Consider the following 14088-nt stretch of genomic DNA (forward strand, 5'->3'; position numbering starts at 1 on the left):
ACCCCTCTCCAATAGGGGTGAAGCTTTGGGCACCTCCACAGTAGGTGGATCAGGTCTCCGTGATCCCTCTTACATCTGGTACAAATCGGGGTAGGTCGTAAGCCCATAAGAAACAATCTATGCGGTGTATAATACACTCTGAACAGTAAATACAGATGAGATAATCTATGGGATATATTTAAGGAGCAAGTGGGCACCGCCTGCAGGACCTCCTCCCACTGGTCTCCATCAATCGGGCCCACCTCCCCCTCCCACTTTTCCAACATACGCAGTGGGTATTTATTCAGGAAGTTTTGTAATAGCATATTATAGCATTGTGATATAAAGCCCTTCGTATTAGGCGCTCTTGCTATTAAGTTAAACAATGGAGTCGGAGAGGGGATCCTCTCCGAAGATCTGTCCTGTGCCTTTATAGCATGTTTTAATTGCATATAATAAAATCTCATAGACTGCGGCAACCCAAATAGACCTTGCAATGATTCAAACGTAAGCAATTTTCCATTGTGGAAGATCTGGCTAAGAAAGACCACCCCATACCGTTTCCATAGCTTGCCGTGCTGAAGTTTCGCTAGTTCTGGGTATGAGTCATTATCCCAGATAGGGCTATATTCCGTGTATCCCGTCACCCCCTGCAAATATCTAGTCTTATTCCAGATTTTTTGGATAAGGTTATATGTCGGGAATAATTTGTTTGGCTTCCCAAATACTGTCGACTCCAGGGCATTTGACACCGAGTCCCTCCCCACCGTATGTAGCATTATCAATTCAGAAGAGTCACCAATCTCTCCCTCCCTGTCCACTCTTGTGTGAATCATACCTATCAATTGTTGCAGCTGCGCCGCAATATAATATAACCAAGGATTCGGGAGGGCAAGCCCCCCTTCATCCTTTGCTCTTTGAAGATGTTCAAGTTTAATTCTAGGTGTGCGGTTTTTCCAAATAAGTGTACGAAACAGGGAGTTGACAATTCTAAACACCTTTAGAGTCACTACCATCGGGGCATTGTGGAGCACATATAACAGTTGCGGCATGAGGATCATTTTAATGAGATTCACTCTGCCCGTTCCATGTTCCATGTTTTGATCCAGTCTCTGAATCTTTGTAGCAGTGGAGAGACATTCAGTCGACCATAGTCACAAATGTTGGGTGTCACCTGAATACCCAAGTATTTAAACGACGTAGCCAGTGGCACTGTAATAGAAGTCGGGGGGGGGGGTCCCACCCTTGTCAATCAGCATTAGAGAGGATTTAGTCCAGTTTATCTGAAGGCCTGAGTATCTACCAAACTCTCCCACAGTAGCCATTGTCTCCCTGAGAGAACCCTCCACATCCCCTAGTAATATCATTGTGTCGTCTGCATAAAGCATCATTTTCTCTTGTTTGTTCCCATACTTAAATCCTACAATCCCTGGGTTCGCTCTTACTTTGATCGCCAGGGGCTCGATGGCTAATGCAAACAGCAGGGGTGACAAGGGACACCCTTGATGTGTGCCCCGTCCCAACTTAAAAGTGTGGGACATAGCTCCAGCCGCCCGGATAGTTGCTTGTGGGCTGTGGTACAGCAGACGAACCCAGGAAATATAAGACTCACCAAATCCAAACCAGTGAAGAATCCCCCAGAGGTAATCCCATCCAACGCTATCGAAAGCTTTCATAGCGTCCAATGAGAGCCCTCTGTCCTACATTATCCGCCGGAGATTGCGTATTAAGGTAAAGCCTCCTTAGATTGACAGCCGTCGACTTATTAGGCATAAAGCCGGCCTGATCAGGGTGAACAATGCCCGTTATGGCCCCGTTCAGCCTGAGTGTCAGGATTTTGGCCAGAAGCTTAATATCACTCTGGAGCAGCGAGATGGGTCTGTATGAGCCTGGGTCCATGGGGTCCTTTCCAGGCTTTAATATAAGGACAATGTTAGCCACGGCCATGGAAGAGGGCAAAGCCCCCCCGCTCCCTAGCCGCGTTAAACACCGCTAAAAGCTTGGGCAGGAGTATATCTGCATATTGCTTATACACTTCCATGGGTATCCCATCCTCCCCAGGGGCCTTACAGTTGGGAAACACCGCTAGTGCTACCTGTAGCTCTTCTAAGGTAATGAGGGCATCTAGAACCCTTCTTTGTTCCGCCGTAAGTTGTGGAAAATCAATGTTTTGTAGGTAGTTGGTAAGTTCCGTTTGGGTATATTGTCCAGTCGGGAGATAGGAAGTCTCATAGAATCTAGTCTGCTCTTCCAGTATTAAGTCGGGGGAGTTCACTATCCTGCCCTCCGCCGTTTTAATAGCTCCGATAGTCGGGGCACGTTGTTGGGAGTTGGCTATCCTGGCCAGCATGCGCCCTGTGCTTTCCCCTTCCTCATAGAAAGCAACCTTGGAGAAAAAAAAAAAAAAAAAAGAGTTTTTTCTCAGCCGTGGAGGTCAGCAGCCACTCATAAACTGATTGAGCCGACTGCCACGCCTCCCTGGCAGAGTCTGTCGGGGCTTGTACATATGCCTCCTCCAGAGCCGCTAACTGTTTTTCAAGGTCCTCTCTGTGCCCTGAGGAGTTCTTCTTTACCTTATTAATTTCAGAGATAAGTAGCCCCCTAACATAAACCTTAAAAGCGTCCCACATTGTCACCGGGGAGTCTGTAAAGTTCCTCCCGTCCAGAAATTCCCCCATGCTCCACTCCATCTCATCGTGTGTCAAAAATAGTTTTAGCCAGTAAGCATTACATTTCCACGGGGATCTAGGGAGTGTGGATGGTGGGGATATAATCAAAGATATCACTACATGCGAGTGATCCGAGACACTCTGGGGCTTATACAGCACTTCTGATATGGATGGGAGCATGGCCAGGTTACCCACAGCAAGGTCAATTCTGGACAATGTCCCATGGGTCTTGGAGAAGCAAGAAAATTGTTTATCAGCAGGATGTTTAAATCTCCATATATCAATCCAACCCACTTCGTTCAGTAATCTCAGCAATGGAGATTCCCTCGATGCGGCAGAGACCCCAGAATACGGGTGTATGTCCATGGAGGGACTCAACCAGCAGTTAAAGTCACCCACTATCAGTAGCGATAAATCCGGCTTGCCCTCCAAATATGTCAGCAGTAGTCGGAGTACCGCCACCGAAAACGGCGGGGGTATATACACACAGGCCAGAATACAATATACTTTTCCCACTCGGCAATGCAAAAAAATTAATCGGCCCTCGGTATCAACACAGGCATGAATTTCCTGAAAATCTATGGAATTGTGGATCATTACACTCACACCCCTAGAATAGGAGGTGTGAGTGGAACGATATGCTCTGCCCACCCATGCATATCTAAGGCAACATTTTGTTTCAGTGGTTAAATGCGTTTTTGTTGCATACATAAAATCATAGGGTGATATTTCTTCATGCATGAGGATACCATCATGCGCTTAAGTGGGGAGCCCAAACCTCTGACATTCCAAGACACTATTGGTATTTCAGCCATCTGGAAAAAACAGATATATCCTTAAGGAGGAACACAATAGTAACTCAGGGCACAGAGAGAAATATGAGAGGTGTAGGTCTCCCCGTTCAGGCAGATTTAGGGGTCTCTCCTGCCACAGACACAAAGTAGGTACAGGCCTCAAGTATAGTGTCCAAGTACGGGGCATGATGTCAGAGTAGATGAAAGCCATCTCACAAGTGTCAGGAAATTCATAGTCCTGCGACCACAGCACAGTAGCGTGCAAGTATAGCTGTCGGTATAAGCAAAAAAAAGAATATGATACTGCTGAAAAAAAAAGCAAAAAACCAGGCTGTAAACGGGACAACCCTATGAATAAAACCTAGAAACAGGAACCAACATGGTAATCTTGATTTACCCCTTGTATAAGGGAAACGCATTTGTTCTTGCCTACTTCACAAGATTGCTCACAAGACACATGGTAATATAACGTCTCCCAGCAGCATAATACTGGGGATTTCCCCTGAAGTGCAAAATTCACCCATCGGCAGAGAAAGATGTACCGTGAGAAATAGCAACATGTATTCACGTAAACAAAAAGAGGGGGGGAACCCCAACAGCACCCAGAGGGCAATAAGTGAGCTTCCAACTGCTTTCTTGTAATACTCCTATGTGGGTCTCCAGAGGGGTTCAAGTATGACTGAGTCAAGCAGGTCTGTCTCCATCTTCATCTCTAGCTTGGTGGCGTAGGGCTTGTTCATTGCGATCCAGCCACGAGGCCGCCTCCTGGGCCTGCTCAAAGAAATGGGACTGTCTATTCGCTGTAACTCTGAGTTTGGCTGGGTACAACATAGCATAGGGCAGCTGCAAAGCTCGCAGGCGTCTCTTAAAATCCGAGAATTTGGCTCTGGATTTCTGTGCCTCCGCAGAGAAGTCAGGGTAAAACAACACTCTAACCCCATTTACATGTATATTGGCTTTTTCCCGTGCGTTTCTCAGCACCGCTTCTCTATCGCGATAATGCAGGAGCCGGGCCAGGGTAGGTCTGGGGGGAGCTCCTGGTTGCAGTGGACGGCCAGGTGTGCGATGCGCCTGCTGAACTGTGAAGAAAGGGGAAAAAGCTTCCTTCCCAAATATCTCAGTCAGCCATGTTTCCACAAAGGCAGTGGTATGTCTCCCCTGAGTTTTCTCGGGCAGTCTTACAATGTGGATATTATTGCAGCGCAGGCAATTTTCCATATCATCAGCTCTATTGTTAGTGTCTTTGGCAAGTTGATAAGCAGCATGTGCCTCACAAGCAACTGGCTGGTGTCTGTCCTCTACCTTACTGACCCTGCTCTCCACAGCAGTCGTGCGCTCTCTGATTTTTTGCAAATCCTGTCTTAGCAGGGAGACATCTTCTCTCAACCCTCCAAATTGCTCTTTAAGGGTATTCACAGAGGCTGTGCACACATGCACAGCCTTAAGTATGTCAGCCAGAGTAGGTTGCACTGAGTCCTCAGCGTCAGTGTCAGCAGGGAGGAGGGGGAGTTGATCTGTCTGAAAGGCTATGTCTTCACCCCCAGCAGTGTGCAATGTATCCTGTTGTAAAGTCTCATGAACTACCACATGTGCCCGTTCAGCGCCCCCCCCCCTGTTTCTCGATCCTGGAGACCCCCCATCTTTTGGGCATAGTACAGCATGTCTTTCGGGTGGTTCCTTACCCTGAAGCTTCTGTGTCCCCTTCCAAGGCCTCCCTTGAGTTTGTCACTGCCTTGTGGGCCTCGGCGGCGCCATCTTGGAATTCGGAGGACATGCTTTCCTCTCCTTTCCTTGCCTTCCCCCCCCCGGTGCAGAGAGCTGGCGGTTGATCCAGGAGGGTGAGGGGGTCTGGGGCTAGCTGGGAAGCCGTTTTGTGGCCGCGGATCGCTGCTGGGAGAGGATCAAATGGCGGTGCTGCTGCGGAGCTGTGAGGTTCACGTCCTCTCACATGCCGTTGTTGGCCACGCCCCCCAGCAGGGTGCTTTTAACCCCAAAGAAGGGGTTAAAAACTTCCCTGTTGTGGCACTTCCAAAGCGATTTTCAGGCGCTTCGGAAGCGCTGCCTATTCATTCCAATGAGTAAGGAGTTTTGGGAGAGCTAAATACAGCGCTCCCAACCGGCCCCAAAGATGCTGCTTGCAGGACTTTTCGGTACGTCCCATAAGTGCACCGCCCGAGTGTGAAAAGTTACACTTGAATGAATGGGAGGCGCTTCTCAGGCGCTTGGCAGAGGCTATTTCTAGTGCTAAAGAGCCTGAAAACCTCCCCGTGTGAAAGGGGTCTAAAGGTAGTGTAAGTTTTTATTTTTGCAGTGATATTTGTTTTATTATATCTTTCTAAGTTTTCCTTACTATTTAGTTAGGCCTTGCTAGTTAATTTCTTTAAAAAAAAATAACTCCGGTGATCATAAAACATTTCATATTGTTCAGGTAGATCCCAACCTCTCAAAGGTTGCCTAACCCTGCTTTAAAGCCTAATGTCTGAAAAAAAAATGCAAGACAATATTGCCAATAGAAAACCTTATACTATGTGTAATCATTTGTTATCTTAAGTACTGTATTTATCGGCGTATAAAATGTGTCGGCATGTAACACACACCCCAATTTAAGAGGGAAGTTTCAGGAAAAAAACAAAAACTTTTTTTTTTTTAAATAAACCACTTTAAATTAATAAAATAATGGTCAGTGAGCATCAATGCATCCTGATCTGTGCTCATCTGCAGCTTCAGTGCAGCCTGATCTGTGCCCATCTGCATCCTGATCTGTGCCCATCTGCAGTCTACTCAGTGCCCATCTGCAGCCTTGCTCCTCACTGCAGCATGATTAGTGCCCATCTGAAGCATTGCTCCTCACTGCAGTCTAATCAGTGCCCATCTGAAGCATTGCTCCTCACTGCAGCCTGTTTAGTGCCCATCTGAAGCATTGCTCCTCACTGCAGTCTAATCCGTGCCCATCTGAAGCATTGCTCCTCACTGCAGTCTAATCCGTGCCCATCTGAAGCACTGCTCCTCACTGCAGTCTAATCCGTGCCCATCTGAAGCATTGCTCCTCACTGCAGCCTGATTAGTGTTCATCTGCAGCCTTGCCGAAATATAGGCTGCCACCGAGGGGAAGGAGGGTACGAGCACTGCTGAAATAAAGCCGGATCTCCTGTGTACTCGGCTCGGTGTCACGCCCAGTCCCGCCCCTTGGCCCAGATCCTATGATAGACATAACGCCGATCCAATGCCGGGATGTCAATGCTGGGAGCCGTCCAGGGGGTGGGACTGAGCTTGACTGCGAGCCGAGCCAAGTACACAGGAGATCCGGCTCTATTTCAGCGGCGCTCGTCCCCTCCTTCCCCTCGGTGGCAGCCTATATCGGTGTATAACATGCACACGCAATTTCCCCCCTATTTTAAGGGGGGGGACAGTGCATGTTATACGCCAATAAATACGGTAATTATACATTTTTTTGCTGAATTATTAGGCACATAGCTAAAACATAAAAATTGCTCCTGTCCATAAGGGGTATACATGTGCGAAATCTGAAGCTGTCCTTAAAATTTTTGTTCTTGGATTCAAATATATTTTTGTGCTGCTGAGACTGTGGGTTAGGGGATTTGAAAAGCCATATAAAAATAGCTTACCCTTTCATACGGTAAAGGAAACTTGCTGGCTGGTTGTTTAGCTTCAAAACTTTGAGCCACTTCCCTCATTCATGTATGCAGAAAGGAACTTTACTAATCTGCATACATTTCTAGTTTAGTGATTCAAGAAGCATATAAGCTAGTAATCACAAAAGCCAGGCAACTAGCATTTTCAGAAAGGTTAACTAATGCAGCCCCTATATTTCTCTCATGACAGGTTTCTTTTAATTCCCACTTTTGACTCTGGCACCTTGCTGTAATTACAGTAAAATCAATATTAATCAGCCACCTCGTGTAAATGTTAAAACAGTGTAAATAATGGCCCCAATTATCTGGCAAGTATTCAATTTAAGTGGAACTTTAGGCAAACAGCTAAAAGCAGAGTTAAAATGCATAAATGTGAATTGTTTTAAAGGCAAAGGATTTGTAATTCCATCAAGCCAGTTTTGTGATCCAGGCACCTCTTCCAGGCATTACGGATTTGTTCTGAACCACCTGACCCCCATAATGTTTAAGGAGCAGCAGCATACACATGAGATCATCCCTCTGCTCTGCTCTTCTTTTACAGTGTTGACATTGTTAGACTTCTAAATTAGGCCTAAATGTATCTATTTATTTATCTATTTTCTAAATTAGGCCTAAATTTATAAATGTATTCATCTATTTTTCATTTCTGGCACACCTGAGATTTACACAGTCCTTACCAGGGCTTTTTTTCTCAGAGAAAAGGTGCAGGAACTCACCCTCTCTGTCCAACTCTCCGCCCCAACCACGCCCAAACCCTGCCCCCAGCCACACCCAAACTCCACCCCCAGCCACACCTTCCTTAGAGGAGAGACAGCAGCGCCAAAAAATTGTAATGAGTTAAGACTTAGAATTGACATAAGGCAAATTCCCCAAAATCCCCCCCAGCTCTCCTCTCTTCTGACCTCGCCCTCCACACACTTTCTCAGCTCCCCTTTCATCACAAGTTCCCCCAAGCTCTCCTCTGTGTACAAAGCTCTCCCCTCTGCTAAACGCACACAAACTTTACCTCTCTGCACATATTCCCCCTCCCCCACACACTTTCACAGTGCAATCCTCTCTGAATGAACTCAGTCTCTGCAAAGCTCTCCCTACAAAAAAAATCCCCCTTCCCAGCACAAATCTCCTTCCACCCCACAAATCCATATCACAGCACAGCTCCTCATCCCAGCAAAAATACCCCACCCCAACATCCCCCAAGCATAAATCCTCCTCCCAGTACAAAATTCTCTCTCCCAAATCTCCCCTTCCAGCACAACATGCTCCCCATCCTGGAACAATTCCTCTCCCCTTGTCTTCATTCCTCCAAGCCCCTCCTACACAAGTCCTCTCCCCAGTTCACATATCTTCCTACCTAAATCCCCCCTGCCAGTACAAACTTTTCGCCCACAAACACAAATCCTTTCCCCCTTTCTAATCCAAATTCAAACCTCCATACTGTCCCAGTTTTAATGGGCCTTTCCTGAGATTTAAACAAAATCCCAACGTCCCATGAATCCAGGCTGAGTCCTGGAGCCCAGTGCTGGAACAAGTTCTGGCACTAGGCTCCACTAACTTGTCAAGCAGGAGCTTCGAAGGTAAATGTCCTCCATCTCTTGGGGTCCCAGATGCCATGATCATGCCCTCTGTGAGAAGGAGAATATCTGGGAGGGACAGGGCTAGTGCTGGAAGGGGGGGGCTAGGGTTAGTGCTGGAAGGGGGGGCTAGGGTTAGTGCTGGAAGGGGGGGGCTAGGGTTAGTGCTGGAAGGGGGGGTGGGGCTAGTGCTAGAAGGGGGGGCGAGGGCTAGTGCTGGAAGTCGGAGAGGGCTAGTGCTGGAAGGGGGGCTAGGGTTAGTGCTGGAAGGGGGGGGAGAGGGCTAGTGCTGGAAGGGGGGAGAGGGCTAGTGCTGGAAGGGGGAGGGGGGAGAGGGCTAGTGCTGGAAGGGGTGGGCTAGTGCTGAAAGGGGGAGGGGGGAGAGGGCTAGTGCTGGACGGGGGGAGAGGGCTAGTGTTGGAAGGGGGGAGGTCTAGTGCTGGAAGGGGGGAGGGCTAGTGCGGGAAGGGGGAGGGCTAGTGCTGGAAGGGGGAGAGGGTTAATGCTGGAAGGGGGAGGGGGGAGAGGGCTAGTGCTGGAAGGGGGGGCTAGTGCTGAAAGGGGGAAGGGGAGAGGGCTAGTGCTGGAAGGGGGAGAGGGCTAGTGCTGAATGGGGGGGAGGGCTAGTGCTGGAAGAGGGGGAGGGCTAGTGCTGGAAGGGGGAGGGCTAGTGCTGGAAGGGGGGGAGGGCTAGTGCGGGGTGGGGGGGTAGTGCTGGAAGGGGGGGCTAGTGCTGGAAGGGGGGGTTGGAAATGTGCTGGGGGGAGAGGGGGGCTAGTAATGTGCTGGGGGGAGAGGGGGGCTAGTGCTGGAAGGGGGGGTGAAAGGGCTAGTGCTGGAAGGGGGGAAGGGGGGAGAGGGCTAGTGCTGGAAGGGGGAGAGGGCATAAAGCATAGAAAAGTTTGTACAGACCTGAAGTCAGCGTGTGTTCCCGCTCCCCCTCCTCTTGTGTATACAGAGCTGAAGGAGGAGGGGGTGACAGCTTCGTTCTGCTGTGTGTGAGTGAGACATGCATCTGATGATTGTGCAGACAGCAGTCATGTCACTCCCAGAAGAGGAGAAGGCTGCCAGAGGTTCCGGAACGCAGTTCCGGTGAGTTCCGGCTGAAAAAAAGCCCCGGTCCTTACCACATAGCACAGCCAGATTAGTGTCCTCACTTTTCTTGACAGAATTTAGAGCTTGGTCACCTCCCTGACCCAGCCTGTGACTGGACAATGAAGCAGCAGGCTGATGGACTAATCACTCTGCTCTCTCCACATATCAGCACTAACCTATAGCCACACCCCAGCCAAAAAAGGCAGAAAACCCACATGCATGCCTGTAGACATTTAAATAGGCCGAGTACACAAAGCAAGCTGTAAAGCTGCACTTCAAGACCTACAGATACACTTGTAACCTGAATAGAACTCCATTGATTGACATTTCCCAGGTTGAAACCCTTCAAAAGATAAACAACAGATCACCTAAGGTAGTTCCATCTCTGCAACATTGTATCGATTCTGTATAGCAGTGTTTCTCAACTGGCTTCCTCCGAGGTGCCACAAGCATGGGACCCAGTTTGCCCTGGATCAACGTCATGAGATGCCATGGTGAGGGCACAAAGCATCACTCATTGCTATGGTAATTGTAGACTAGCTGGCTCATCAACACCATGGCAACACATGACTCTGGTCCAGGGCGGGCTGCAAGCAGGGTGCTCCTAGCATTCAGGAGAAGACTGAAGTCAACCTCCCACAGAACTCCTCCACCTCCCACCCTCTCCTGGAGCCAGAGGTAGGCCTCTGATGTGAAGAGGTGACTATATGATTGGGAGCACTGTAATGGGAGGATTGCTTGACTGGGGGCTCTGTGATTGGGGTGTCTTGGATGTGACGGGGGGACTCTGTGGTGATGTGATGAAGAGACTCTCTCATATATAGGGGCCTCTGATGTGTTTATGGACGCCCATTTAAAAGGGGGACTCTGATGTGATGGAGGGGGGGGAGGGTCTCTGTTGTGGAGGGACCGATTCTGATGTGCTAGAGGATCTCTGATGTGAAGGGGGTATTCTGATATGATGGGGGTTTCTGATATGATGGGGGAACCTCTGATGCTAAAGGGGCTTCTGATGTGAAGTTATTTTCATCAAGGTGGTTGTGTGAATTCTCCCAGGCTCAGGTTTTCTATTAATAGGTAACATTTACGTTTTTTTTTTTCTTTGGATGCCGTGATTGAAAAAAGGTTGAGAAATACTGCTGTATAGCAGTTCATTCTCTGCAGTAGCGGGTTCATTAAATTGTTGTGGTGAGCACAGGAATCTCCATTAACTTGTACACAGTTCAGAGGTCTTCCTCATATTATTTTTTCTTCTGGTCAAATGATTTTAGCCTATAGTATTTCAGTCCTGGCCAAAAGTTTTGAGAATGACACAGATATAAATTTTCACAGAATCTGCTGCTTCAGCGTTTTTAGATCTTTTTGTCAGATGTTACTATGGTATACTGAAGTGTGATTACAAGCAAGCAAGTGTCAAAGGCTTTTATTGACAATTACATAAAGTTTATGCAAAGAGTCAATATTTGCAGTGTTGACCCTCCTATTTCAAGACCTCTGCAATTTTCCCTGGCATGCTGTCAATCAACTTCTGGACCACATCCTGACTGATGACAGCTCATTCTTGCATAACCAATGCTTGGAGTTTGGAAAAATTTGTGTTTTTTTTTTTTGTTCACCCGCCTCCTGAGGATTGACCACAAGTTCTCAATCAGATTAAGGTCTGGAGAGTTTCCTGGCCATGGACCCAAAATGTAAATGTTTTGTTCCCCAAGCCACTTAGTTATCACTTTTGCCTTATGGCAAAGTGCTCCATCATGCTGGAAAAGGCATTGTTCATCACCAAACTGTTCTTGGATGGTTGGAATAAGTTGATCTTGGAGGATGTTTTTGTACCATTCTTTATTCATGGCTGTGTTCTTAGACAAAATTGTGACTGAGCCCACTCCCTGGGCTGAGAAGCAACCCCACACATGGATGGTCTCAGGATGTTTTACTGTTGGCATGACACAGGACTGATGGCAGCGCTCACCTTTTCTTCTCCGGACAAGGTTTTTTCCAGATGACCCAATCGGAAAGGGGATTTGTCAGAGAAAATGACTTTACCCCAGGCCTCAGCAGTCCAATTCTGTACCTTTTGCAGAATATCAGTCTGACCCTGATGATTTTCCTGTAGAGAAGTGGCTTCTTTGCTGCCCTCCAAAAGTCTTCGCCTCACTGTGCAGGCAGATGCACTCACACCTGCCTGCTGTCATTCCAGAGCAAGCTCTGCACTTGTAGTGCCCTGATCCTGCAGCTGAATCAACTGTAGGAGATGGTCCTGGCGCTTGCTGGACTTTCTTGGGAGCCTTGAAGCCTTCACAACAATTGAACCTCTCTCCTTGAAGTTCTCGATGATCCGATAAATGGTTGATTTAGGTGCAATCTTAGTAGCAGCAATATCCTTGCCTGTGAATCCCTTTTTGTGCAAAGTAATAATGACTACACGTGTTTCCTTGCAAGTAACCATGGTTAACAGAGGAAGAACAATGATTTCAAGCACCACCCTCCTTTTAAATCTTCTACTCTGTTATTCTAACTCAATCAGCATTACAGAGTGATTTCCAGCCTTGTTCTCATCAACACTGACGTGTGTCTCATGTTAACGAGAGAATCACTGACATGATATCAGCTGGTTCTTTTTGTGGCAGGGCTAAAATGCAGTGGAAATGTTTTTTTTTTTTGTTGGGATTAAGTTCATTTTCATGGCAGAGAGGGACTTTGCAATTAATTGCAATTCATCTGATCACTCTTCATAACATTCTGAAGTATATGCAAATTGCCATCATAGAAACTGAAGCAGCAGACTTTGTGAAAATAAATATTTGTGTCATTCTCAAAACTTTTGGCCAGGGCTGTAGGCTATTTTGTCTATTGGTCAAATGCTCATATGTTCAAATATTCTTAATGGTTTTTCTTCATATGATTGAATGTTACATTTGCCCTATGAAAAGTAACAAATAGAAACTGTCATTTCACATATCTTACAAACATTATGGATGTTATTTAAATAGGCTATCCCCTATTCAGTCCATTATGAATGCTGCTTCAGGCTCATCCACCTTACTAATCGCTCAGCATCTGCTACCCCTCTCTGCCAATCTACGAGGGAAAACCCCTCGTAGATGGCGTTCACTGGACCAAGTGACATCTTTAGAACATTTTACCCCATCTCCTGTTCTGTTGACTCCAGAGAAATTTTATATTTCCCATCACTTAGTGGTGACTATCAGAGACAGGGTGAATAAAAAGGCTTTAACCCTTTACTACCCTGTTCAAAAGTAAAAGCATGGACATTACTATTTTTTTGTATGCAAGCAGTGAATGTAACCCCTTTCTCCCTCTCTCTCTCCATCCTTCAGATTCATTCGGATTCAGATGAAGGTGATGGCTCCATCAAATACACAATTTCTGGAGAGGGCGCTGGATCCATCTTTATCATCAATGAGCACACTGGAGACATCCATGCCACTGAGCGTTTGGATCGGGAGCACAAGACCTTTTACACATTGCGTGCCCAGGCCAGAGACAGACACACAGACAGATTACTTGAACCAGAGTCTGAATTCATCATTAAGGTTCAGGATATTAATGACAGCGAGCCTCGATTCCTGCAGGCACCTTACATTGGAAGTGTTCCAGAGCTGTCCCCTGTGGGTAAGTCTTCTTGCCAAAGTAAGATGGCCAAGACAAGGTGGGTAGATGTTTTAGAACTTGTGTCTTTGCTTTGTACAGGTACATCTGTGATGGCTGTATCGGCTTGGGATGCTGATGACCCAGCCTATGGTAGCAGTGCAAGAGTGGTATACAGCGTCCTAGAAGGAGAGAAGCACTTCACTGTAGACAGCAAGTCAGGTAAGTCCTTTTTGTTGGTGCCTGTCTAACTACAAGAACCAGTAGCTCTTCATTATGATCATTAGATGAAGCTGACTGTCATCCAAAATAAATACCTATTTACTATGATCGTCAGCTAAATCTAGTGGCCGTAATGGGATATTATCCTGATTCACCCTATTCTATATAAAAAATACTATTCGACTTGGAGAGAAAATAACTTAATAACAGTTGTCCCCATTTGCAGAGTTCAAATGTACATGTAGTTTCACAGAATGAATAGCTCTGCATATTTTTTAAATACATCTCTTAGTGTATGGAGGTACAAGTATCTATAGCATTCTTAACATGAAAAAACGCATGATGTATGGTATGGTTTTGTAAAACTGATATTTGTGTGATTTTATAATCTTCTGCCATAAGGCAATAACAGTCATATCTTTAAGAAGATGCTGAAAAACTAGTTTGTCATTGTAACGGCGTTGACTTCTTTTCAGATGCCATATTGACAGGGTCA

At 46.8% G+C, this 14088-nt stretch overlaps 1 protein-coding gene across 1 annotated transcript in view; it reads left to right on the forward strand.

The window, feature by feature from the left end:
• CDH22 (cadherin 22) overlaps positions 1-14088 on the forward strand; it is a 645289-nt gene that overhangs the window by 537837 nt on the left and 93364 nt on the right. Inside the window, exons 4-5 of the mRNA XM_073606249.1 lie at positions 13100-13394; positions 13473-13592. Of these exons, the coding sequence (XP_073462350.1) occupies positions 13100-13394; positions 13473-13592 (415 nt within the window). The remainder of the gene's footprint in view (positions 1-13099; positions 13395-13472; positions 13593-14088) is intronic.

Source organism: Aquarana catesbeiana, linkage group LG12 (genome assembly GCF_042186555.1).
Source record: "Aquarana catesbeiana isolate 2022-GZ linkage group LG12, ASM4218655v1, whole genome shotgun sequence".
Taxonomy (NCBI): Eukaryota; Metazoa; Chordata; class Amphibia; order Anura; family Ranidae; genus Aquarana; species Aquarana catesbeiana.